This window comes from Hydra vulgaris, chromosome 03, assembly GCF_038396675.1.
Source record: "Hydra vulgaris chromosome 03, alternate assembly HydraT2T_AEP".
Lineage (NCBI taxonomy): Eukaryota > Metazoa > Cnidaria > Hydrozoa > Anthoathecata > Hydridae > Hydra > Hydra vulgaris.
Genome location: NC_088922.1, coordinates 60,235,559 through 60,248,052, shown reverse-complemented (window position 1 = coordinate 60,248,052; position 12,494 = coordinate 60,235,559). Strand labels below are relative to the sequence as shown.

Genomic DNA, 12,494 nt, shown 5'->3' with positions numbered 1-12,494 from the left:
TTGAGATAATCGAGTCTTAAGAGTGCTATTTTTGGATTTCTCAAGTTAAAATCTATTAGAGTACCAAATTTTAGGAAATTTCCCCAAGCCATTATGAAGATACTGTATGTCAAAGTTGCTTTGTAGTCGCTTCAGAAAATCACTAAAATGCTGAGTCAGCATTATTTCAAGTGACGATATCTCTGGAACCCATTGGTATTTTTAATTAAAATTTTCGCAGTTAATATTTTTTTGATATGGACTGCAAGTGGTGTAAAAATAAACAAATTCTGAGACGTAAGGGTGTCAAAAATTATTTTTTTTGGATGATTTCATATATTTTTACCCTGTTGTTAAAATTAGATAAAGAAAATGAAGTGTTTTAAGTTTTATCTTAAGGAATTAAATATATAAATTCCTTTTAAATATAAAAATTATTTTTTGTCATAATTGTTTAAAAAATGCACGATTTATTTTGATATGAATATTTATCAATAAGATATTTTAAGTTTATTGTCAATTCAATAACGTAAAGTTTTAATGACATTCATTTAACTTATGAAAATAACTATGATCACAAATATGTTATCGGTAACTGATAAAACACTTTATTGTTTAAAAACACTATTAATAAGAGTTCACAAAATCAATAAGAAAAAATTTATTAACAGTTAATAAAATAACCAAAAAGCAACTGTAAAATTATAAGAAAATAAACAAATATTATGTTACATTTTATGAAAAAAATATTTTTTTCAAAATAAAGTTTAGTTCAGATTTGAAAAAAATGATAAAAATGATTTTTCAAATAAGAAATAAGATTTTATTTGTAACTTTTGTTATAGTGAGAAAAAAAAACTGTATGATTTTTAACGCGTTAATAAAATAACTTTAATTACGTTGCGGTACTTGAAAATGCGCTAGTGACGCAATATAACGCAGGAATGGCGGGCTATTGCCCGTGCCCGCCTCCACACCTGTGCAAGTCTGTTTACACGGGCAAAATAAAGCCTGTGCAAAATATATATTTTATTGGTAAAAATAAAGTTATATATTTTTATGTTTTTTCTTAGTAATTCTTTTAAAAATTTCTCTAATGATGTAATTTTGTAAAATTGTTTGTTTTATTAGTTAAAAAACAAAACTATTTCATTCAGGTTATCTAAAAAAAATTTTGAAAAAAATAATTTTTGAATATTCTGATAATATAAAAAATAAATAAAATAAAAAATCAAATAAGTTATTTCAAACAGCTATAACTGTTTCGTATTATTCTGTCTTATGTTAAAAGATAAATAATTAGTATGTTAAAAAGCAGGCAAAATATGCGTGTGTTGCAAAAGAATTTAACATAATAGTCCGGGTTTTCAGTATTCTTTGGAAAGAATACTGAAAACCAAAGACAATTTCTTTCTTGTATAATCACACATTTTGCTTAATTGATTGATAAACTAGTTTTTCATTCTTTAAAGTTATTAAAAGTAGTGCATATTTCCCTGTTTTTTTTTTAAAAAGGTGGCGGTTTATTTAATATGCTAATATATAACTCGTTATTAAAAATTGAATATCTTATTTATAATCATCATACTGCTAATCTATTTTTCTAGTATAAATTAAGTGTCTGATATAAAATTATCAAGTTATTCAGGCTATCAAGTTATTCAAGTTTTCAAGTTATTCAAATTTTCAAGTTAAAAAGTAAAGTTTCAGTAAAGTAAATGGCATCTTCCGGTAACAGAGTTACACCAGCAACATATCTAAGTTAGGGTAAAGATGAAGTTTGTGGAAAGGAAACAATTGTGGAGAATGAAACAATATTTGTTGTAAAGCTGTGGTGTAAGGTCTGTATTCCGCATAAAAAATAATTGCTTTGCAAGCTAAATATTCAAGAGCGAAATATGGAGCCATACTTTAAAAAGTCGACAGACCGAGTAACCAAATTTATGCCAAATAGCAAGTTTAATCATATGCTTATCTGGGTCGAACTCAACAGTGGAATGAGCTTTAGTCTTCTGACAATGCATATGTCTGACCAAAGACTCATAATCAAAGACAAAACACTTAACACTATCTCAGCCATTAAAATCAATGATCCAAATTTTAGTGATAATGGTAAGAAAAATTTTATCGAACAAGTTACTGATATATTTTTATAAAAACAACAAACAGCTAATTTTGATCCAATAATTCAACCTACTATAATAGTAAATGACGAAAAAGATGACATTGATTACGATAGTTTAAGCAGTGAAAGTCAATGGGAAACACCTGAATCAAGTGAAAGTGACAAAACTGTGTTTGATTTTAAAATTAATGATATTTTGGGCTAATTTATTTAAAATGAATATTTATACTATATGATTTCTTCATATTTTATTTTCGTATTTATACTTTGCTATATTTAATACATTTAAATATATTTAACAGCAATAAACCTGATATATAAAATACAACTGCATTTAATACACTTCCATTGGTTCTATTCATTAAAAAATGTAAAAAAGATTTGTTTAATTTAAAAATTCATTTAACACTTTTTTTTATACACGGTTATATTATATAAGAAGAATATATTTAAAAAATATATATACCAGAATCTTAAAAAACCTATTTGTCCTAAGACTCTTAAAAATTAAAAATTAGATTTTAACTTACATTTCACATCAACTATCATATATTTTCTCCTAATTTCCAAAAACAAAAATAAAATCAATTACAAGTTCATAAAAGTGTATGATAGTAAATTGAACAGAAACCATAGTAACAATTAAAGTTTTAGTCCTAACAGTTGAAAAAAAAAAGGTAAAAGAATAGAATATCTTTGGTTCAAGGTTTATTTAAAAAAAGATTTTAATATAATTGTCACTATATCTTTATAGCTTAGAAATATCACGATTAAGTTTTTAAAATTTAGTTAAATTTACAAAGCACACGAAAAATGAATAAACTAAAGAAGCACAATAAAAAATGTTATATTTTATTCCATTATTTTAATAAGTCAAATTTTTACTATACCTGGCATTAAGAATGAACAAAATAAAATTTCAGAATGAAAAAAAATTTCATCAAAACATAATAATATTAATTTTTCAAAAAAGCCCTTGCAAGACTATCTAGGCAGGCGGCCTGTGTAGCCCGCAAAGATGGGTTTAGATGGGCTATTTATAGCTCGTGCCCTCATTTACTCCTGCCAAAGCTTGTATATATATATATATATATATGTATATATATATATATATATATATATATATATATATATATATATATATATATATATATATATATATATATATATATATATGTATATATATATATATATATATATATATATATATATATATGTGTATATATCTTGCATGGCTGTTTTTAAGTTTTTACCATAAAATGTCAGTTTTAGGTTTTTAAAAAAAAATTATTTTAATGACCGGAAAAAGTTGAAAAACATTTTTAAAATGTTTATTGATTTATTTGATAGCCTGCCCAAACCAAACCCTCAGTTGATGTAGCGGCACTCCTTTGCGAGTCAGGCTATAAGACAGTTGATGAAGTAGCACTTCCTTGTAGCAGCAGGCTATGATAGTTGATGTAGCAACACTCTGCACATGTTTTACAGTAAAAAAATAAATATAGGTATATATGTATATATATATATATATGTATGTATATATATGTATGTATATATATATGTATATATATATATGTTATATATATATATATATATATATATATATATATATATATATATATATATATATATATATATATATATATATATATATATATATATATAACAGACCTCGTTTTATACCGGACCTCAGACATTGTCCGGTATAAAACGAGGTCTATCAGTCATTTTTTCCGAGCCTGGTTTTTATAATTTACATTAAAATGTTACAATTAGTTTTAAATATAAATCTATATTTCAGTATTTATTTTTTTTTGTCTGATGGTTTTTATAAAATTCAAACGAATATTTTACCTTTTAAATTTATTTTATAAAAGTTTTAATAGTTTTTGAGCGTAGATTTTTCCTTTTTCTTTAAGATTTTTTTTTTCAGATAAATTATTTTTCAAATTATCTTTTTATTTTCAGCGCATTTTTGAAATAATCTGCCTTGGTCAAGTTGTAAAAATAAAATATTTAATGCATGGCCAGGAATGGCGTTCAATCAGATTTCTTTAGGTTTTATCGGACATGTCCACCAAACTTAAGTATTATCGGACAAATTGTCGGAATAAAAAAGTTTGTTATATCAAGCCTATATATATATATATATATATATATATATATATATATATATATATATATATATATATATATATATATATATATATATATATATATATTTATAAATGATATATATATATCTTATACTGCTGATTTAGGTGAGCAGTGTGATGTCATACTGATGTAGCAGCATTCTGCTGCGAGTCAGGCTATTTGTCAGTTGATGTATGTACTGAAGCCCCTGACAACAGGCTATTTCAGTATGGCATCACACTGCTCACCTAAATCAGCAGTATAAGATAAATATTTATATACATATTTATATATTAATATATCCAGTGGCTATTCTAGACCGTTTTTGACAGTGTCAACCGTATTCAGGCGCCGATTTGGGCGCCGCCCAAGTTAAAAATTGAGGACCTTTTTTTTTATTATGTTTTTTACAGCAAAATTATTTTTTTCGCGAAAAAATGCTGATATTTGGCAATATTTCTGCAAAATTTCTCTGAGGTGAAGGGGTGGTACCACCACCCAAATTTTTTTCCTAGAATAGCCCCTAATATATAAATATATACAGCACTCCTTTGTGGCAGCAGGCTATAAGATAGTCGATGTATGTACTGAAACCCTCACAACTTTCTGCTATTTTATGGCGTCATCTGTGTGACTTTCTTTCACTTTGAAAGAAGTTAAGCTAGAAAGACAATTGAAATTTAATTTTGTTATTTTTATTGAAATTCTTAATTTGTTGTTTTAAGCTTATTTGATTGTTATAGGACTTTTAGTTTAGGCCACAAATTGTGGTACAGACAATCATCCTATACCAGTCGTTTTTTTGTAGCGGCATCTGTGGTTCTTTAAAAAAATTAAATTTTTTAACTTGAAGATTAGATCTAAAAACTAAAACTAGAACTAAAAAGTTATATCTTATATCTTAAAGTTTAACAAACTTCTTGAATCATTTGATAAGTTTAATAAATTACTACTAGATAATCAGTACTAATTTCGGTCCTGTCATTCTACAGCTGATTTGTTTACTGTTTAACAGAAAAGTTTTATTTCTTTCTAATCTTGACAATTGCACAGTTCATGGAATGTGCAATCATTTGGACTTAACGCAAAATGTGCAATTAGAATACTGCACAAATCAAATATTTGTGCATTGTATTTTTTTAAATGTCTACTTATTGATATGAGTATAACTTCATTGTTTATTTTCTTTTACTAAACTGATTTCATATCTTGCAGTAATATAAACAACTATGATTTTAATAATATTGTTATAGTATAGGCATTTTATATTTAAATGTTTTAATTTTTAGCATTTGAAGTAGTAATTTTAGCATTTAAAAGGAGTGAGGAAATAGAAGAAATGGAAGAATGGAACAAATCTGTTTAATATATATGTTAAAATGTAAAACATTGTGAAATATTTTAAAAAATTTAAATTTATGAAAAATGAAGAGACAAAATGATCTAAAAAAAAGTTTAACCCCAATTTTTTATTGACCAATTTGAGATTATAAGAGACTCCGTCACAAAGTTTTTCGCAATTTTTCTGAATGAACACATTAAATAGAAATATCAAATCGGTTACATCTGTACCAAAATATCTGAAAATATTAAAACTTTATATAGAGATTTATTTAAATAATAAGAACATGTGTTCAAGTCTAATTCAGGCTATGAGCACTACAAAAATACAAAGATTGATATATAAATTAATGTTAAAATGTAAGGATTAATATATAAATTACAATAATAATTTTTTATTATAAACTCCAACCATAGTTGTGTCATTGTTGTAAACTTGGTTGACCCAGAAACCTTTTAGTTAATAAAATATTTTGAGTAGAGTTTGTCATGATTATCTGGTTGAAAACTTTGTTGAGATTTTGTGTTGCACCATCAAGGTAATAACAAATCTTCTGACCGTAGTAACAATGACATGAAGAATCTTTTTAATGGGAGTAGGGAAGTTAATCGCTTATAGTTTTTATCATGTTAATTGCTTTATTATACTACTTGTACCAGCTAGTACTGCGCAAAAATTGTTTTGACTTGCTGGTCGGTGAACTCTTTGATTACTATTTGCAACATTATGAATGTTTTTAGTTATTTATTTCCTATTAATAATTCTTCTATTAGTAAAAGTTTTTAAGTTTTTAAAGTGTATATAAAATTTCAAGTTTAGGTATATAAAATAAAATAAAAACTTATTGAAATAATTCGAAATATGCATTTGTCTACTGGACACAAAGATGAAAAGTTCACAAGAAAATAATGAAAACATGTTCAAATATTCCAAGGTATATAATGAGTTTATCAAACAATGTAAGAAATTTACTAAAAAACTAATGAGGAAAGAAACTGCACTTTCAAAGATTACCTGATGATAGTTAAAAATTTATTTTCTATTTTGTTTCAAAGGAAATCAAAGGAATCTGACTAAATTAAATAAAATCAAAAGCTTCAAAAGAAGTAGCTCAGAAAAAGTATTTTCAAATGGTGCTTCATGTGTCTCAATCTAATAATTAAAGATTTACTGCTAGAATTATGCAAAAGCTCTACTCTCTTGCCTGGTTTAATCTTGCTAAATTAAAAACCTAGCCATTTTACTCACAAGGCTATATTTTTTTAATTTATTAATTTTTTTGTTTGTTCTTTCTTTAAATGTTTTACAATATAAGTCATTTTACAATTATAATAATATCAATAATATAATAGAATGATTACAAGATTAATTAAGTTTGTGAGAGGAAGAATGCGGGATCTCGTAGAAGACCTTAAGGTCTTGTTGTCAAGAACCGCTTTGTTTTTTAACTACATCATTACATTTATTGTGTTAAGTATATATATTCTTGTTGAAAGTAAAAAATAAATAAACGTTAAAGATATATAACTTTCATATATGTAAATACTAAGAATTGAATTTTAAAAATTTTACTTTATAAAAATTAAAAATATATGAGTATGTTATTGATAGATAAAATTATGTTTAAGTTTTCTTTTAAATGTGTTGTAATTCCACTCTTGAGTAAATTCAAAATGTTTTAAAACTAATTGGAGTAACTAGCTATTTTGAGAGCATCTGGAAATATTGATTGTTTAATTGAGTAACTAAAAATTTTAAAAAGAATATTTTTAAAGATGTCATAAGAATCGATTACAATATTTCCATTGATATTGTCTGGTCCAACTGCTTTATTAAGTTTAATCATTTTGTAGGGCAATTCAAACTCTTCAAATGTTGTTTCAAAAATATGGAAAAAAATGGGAAAATGATCAGATGAATCCTTTTAATAATTCCTTTTTTAAGTAATTTATTTGATACTGGTATTTGATATGAGTATTGGTTGTAATAATATTGTCTATTAGTGAAGCGAAGATTTTGTTGTTACCCTTGTAGGTTTATTTATTGAAAGAATTGCTCCATTTTCAAACAAACTGTTATCAAAATTTTTAATGTTGCTATTTATGTAATAGTCATAAAAAGTAATAAGTTTAGATCACCAATTAAATAATTTAATTTTTATTTTTTGAAAATTTTTTTTATGATATCATTAATTAAAGAATTAAAACTTTTAATTGCGCCTGGTGGCGGGTGATAGCAGCAGCCTAAAATTATATTTTTATTTTTTTCGGTAATAATTTCAATAGTTAAAATCTTTTTATCGCCATCAGAAATCCTCATGTCAGGCCTGAGAATAAACTGCAAATTATTGCTTACATAAATAAGAACACCTCAACCTTGCTTGTTTGTTTTGTGTGCAAACGGGATCATATTAAAGCCTGAGAGATGGAGGTCTGTGTTCAATGCAATGTTGTCAGAGCTGCACCACATTTCTGTTATGCATATTACGTTAAAAATATTCTGTTTCTTCTAAGTTATTGTAAAAAATTTTACAATAACTTAGGAGAAAAGTTTTTTTTTAGGCTTCTAATATTAAAATGATTTGAAACTATTGAAAGTGGTAATGCTACTCTGAAAGATCCTCTTATAGCAAATAATGAGAGATAGTAAGTCATTAGCATGTTCAGTGTAATATGAACACCAAGCTTCTCAAAACAATAAAATGAAGCCATATAAAGCTCTATTTGGAATTAAATCAAAAATTAAATTTGGTGCAAATCATCATTAAAGTCCAATTCATTCATTAATAGGCAAAGTTATATTCTTGAAGAAAAATTAAGAAATATATTTGAAGTTTTAATTTAAAAATTATAATCAAAACTCATCAAAAGCTATTAAAAATAGTGAAAAGGGTCGTGTTCAAGGTAATCTTAACAATTATGACAAATCAGGAAATTGCATTTCTCTATTTTGCAGTTCCTGAGGAAAACACAAGTTTTGTCTAGGTAGCTGATGTTTTCAATACAGACTGTGAAGATCTCTATCCAGCTATCAATTTAAAAATTGTCAGTGAAAATATGGAAAAGGCTGCTAAAGCTATAGTTAAGAAAACCAACAAAAAACTAAAACCAGTAAAAATTGGTGATCATGTAAATGTCTGTGTATCATTAAACAAAGGAAAAGGTATTCCTAAACAAAAGGTGGTTTAACTGATCTTTAGTCAGAAAGAAACAGCTTCAAAGGTGTTTTGTTTATAAGGTTAACACCTAGTGAGGTGCCAACTAAAGTATTGTGTAACCAAGCATTAGAATGCAAACTTTCATTGGTCAAAGTATTAAAAGATACTCTTGCAAGACCTGAAGTATGACATGAAAAATAAAGATTATTTGGTATCCTACTTGGATACTTTCCTATGCATACTACTTGTGTGAAAAAAAAACAATCCTGTGTCAAGATAGAAAAACAAACTAGTTATTTATTATGCTGGAAAACAAAAAGCAATATCTTGCTGATATATCTTAGAAGCAATGTCAGGATTTTTTTTTTTAATTGCCTGCTTCTTAATGATTTTTGTCATATATTTAATAAAAAGTTATTTTAGTAAGAGTTAAAAAGTATATGTCCTATTTTTTAAAAAAGAGCTGCTTCTATTCCTTAAACATTTTATTGGTTTTTGTGATAGATTTAGAGGGCCACCCTTTAGATTTAGAGGGCCACCCAAGTCTAATTTTTAGAAGTCCCTATTATAAAAGTCCCTATTATAAAAGTAATACTTTTTAAAAGTCTCTCAATCTAAGTATAGTTTTTTGGCATTGGTATCAGGAAAAAGTTTAGCTTTTTAGCTTATAATATCTGTTATATTTTTGTGTTTCAAAGTTTATTATGAGTTACTGATTTTATTTTCATGATTTTAGGTTATTGCTTCCAACTTCTGTTCATTTCCTTGATTTATACTTAAGCAATTCAATATGTCTTGACGATTTACATGTTGGTTACAAAATTACATCTACAGAAAAATACAAAGTTTATATTCAAAAATATGCTTTTTATTTTTTAGAAGTATCCTTGCAAGGTATTCATTAAGTATTTTCAAACTAAACATTAACTTAATATTATAAAAAATGCATTTATGAAAAATTAAAAAATAACATATATACAAACCTCGTAATTAGGGTCGGCATTCGGCAATGCCAACCTAACTGCCAACCTATAAGTGTTTGAGGTCGGCAAAAAATTGTCGACCTCGTTTCTATGTTTTATGGTATAATCTTTGTATCAAATTTTTTTGCCAACCTCCAAAAGATTGAGGTCGGCAAATTATTCCCGACCTCATTTTTCCTAATTCCGAGAGTTTATATATATATATATATATATATATATATATATATATATATATATATATATATATATATATATATATATATATATATATATATATATATATATATATATAGGGCGCAACAAATCGAAGAACGTGCGAACGTTTGTTAAAAAAAACGACAGAAAAACGAACATCACGTTTTCTTACTTTTACTTAAGCAAACGTTGGCGTTTGGTTAAAATTTTAAAAAACAAACGCATAACCACAGTAATTTTTTTTCCAAATAATTATGCGATTGATAGTTTTTTATTTATTATAAAAAAAAACATATTTATTATAAAAAAACAATAAGTAACTAAAATTTAAAACACATTTTCAACGACTTTAAAAGAAACAATGCTAATGCTTTCTTCAATAGCGTTACTTTTAACTTTAATAATTAAGTACGCAACTGAAGAAAGTATTTTATGTTTTAGCATGGTTTTTACATGCATTTACAAAACATGGGAATTTTTAGTTAAAATAAATGCAATTACTTTTAAAGAAACCATGCTAAAACATTGCTTTTTTCAAAAACGTTCGTTTTTTTTTTCTTTTCTTTTTATTGTTAAATTAAAGTTATATTTACTTGCCCTTTTTTTTAAGTTTGAAAATTTTTTTTTAAGATTTGCAGAAATATATATATAATTTAATAGAATATATAAAACTATTATGTTTATTATAATTTTCACTTTTTACTGTGCATTTAAAAACACCAATAATATAATATTTTATTATTAAATACTTAATATTATAAATAAATACTTAATATAAATATTATAATATCATATAAAGTAGAGTAGAATCGCCGATCACCAAACAATAAAAATCAAGTAACTATTATTCTTTTAAATTTTTAAGCTTTTTTTTTAAATAAGATAAAAAATACCAACAAGTACATTATTTATTAATTTTTTTTTTTTTTAATTTAATTGTATTTGAAAATATGAAAACTAGAAGAAAAAAAAAAAAGATTGCTTTTGGCAGAAAGTCTGTTAAAACCGATCAATATAAAATACATTTAATAAATTTAACATTTTATATATGTAAATGTATATATTTTTATATATTTTTTATATAGCATACAGAAATAATAAAAGATTTAAGGTTTACATTTTTTACAACAACAAAAATCTGAACCCATTACAAAATTTTTTGGCAAACATGTTTTGTTGCAGAGCCAAGTATTGCAATTTGGATTCTCGCATGACATCATGTCCGAACATAATTCTTTTTTACACTTTCTGCATTTAATAACTTTTCTTTTTTTGGCTGAAGGTGTTGTAATCGGTTCTTTATTTTGAGTTACTTCTTTTTCTGCAGGATTTAGCAATGGCATTATGAGTTTTAATGGCAGATGGTTTTACGCTTTTTAGCTTGTTTTTCAGCTAATTTGAGTTGCTTAACTTCTTCTCTTTTTTTGAGATGATCTGCAACACCAGGTTCTGTAATACATTGGCCAGCAATTTTCGGAATATTAGGTTGCCTCGATTTTTTTACATGAGACTGATTTTTTTCTTGAAAAAGACTCTAGCTTATTTTCCGTTTCGATTTTTATTCTCTCATGTAGTGCTCTGTACTTGTCGAACCTCGAAGCTGCTGTTGCTGGTTCAGAAGATAATGCTAAAGACTTTATTGTTTGCAATGGCGTTGAAGACGTCGGTTGATTAAACGTTTCAGAGATAGCTGATGCCTGTTCATTGATTTTGGTTTTGTTAAGTGGAAATAACCCAGTATATTCGAAACCAGCAATAGCGTGCAAACGTGTAAAACATTTACCGCTCTCATACACTTGTTTGAGCAATGTAGAAAAATTTTCTTTATCTAAGTTTTTGCATTTTGTGTCTTTGTAATATTTGATAAGAACTGCCTTCCACACTTGCTTAACATGGCAATAGACACCTCTGTCCAGTGGCTGAAGAATGTGAGATAAGTGGGCTGTTAGACAAATCAAAATTATATTGTTTTCCCGACATAGTAATACAGCTGCTAAACTGACGTGAGACGTATGTCTATCAAGATGTAAAATATGAGTACCACTAATAGCTTGACATTCTGGTATATACACTTCCTTCAACCATTCAATAAATGTGTCATGCTCCATCCAACCAGATTTAGAAATTGAATATTTGATGCCAGTTGGACCACCTAAAGCCCACTCAGCTCTAAAGTTTTGTTTTGCTTTGTATGCCACGAATGGTGGTGTAAAGTATCCATCAGCATTACAGCAATTGTTCACTGTATAATGGATTTTTTCATTGTTACCAATGAGTTTCAAAACACGCTTTGCACCTTTTCGACAAACTACACTTGCTTTGCCTTGATCACCACAGAAACCTGTTTCATTGCAATTCCAAATGTGAAAACCAGAAATTATCCCAGACAATTGATATTGTTTAGTGACAACTTCAAAATAATTATCAATTATTTCTTGCGTACAAGAAGTGGCTCTGGTAGATGCTTAAGTGTGAGTTTTTCTTTTGGAAATTTCTTTAGACCATCGGTTTATAAATGCATAAAACCAGTCTTTGCCAGGCCTGCCAATTTTAAATAGGCCTGATTGATTTGTACGA

The 12,494-nt window shown here is 26.3% G+C and overlaps 1 protein-coding gene across 2 annotated transcripts in view; it reads left to right on the top strand.

Moving 5' to 3' along the window:
• Positions 1 to 12,494, top strand: part of LOC105847954 (cyclin-J) — a 40,182-nt gene that overhangs the window by 11,530 nt on the left and 16,158 nt on the right. For both annotated transcript variants that reach the window (XM_065793866.1, XM_065793867.1), the window contains exon 3: positions 9,476 to 9,633. In XM_065793866.1, coding sequence (XP_065649938.1) covers positions 9,476 to 9,633 — 158 coding nt within the window. The remainder of the gene's footprint in view (positions 1 to 9,475; positions 9,634 to 12,494) is intronic.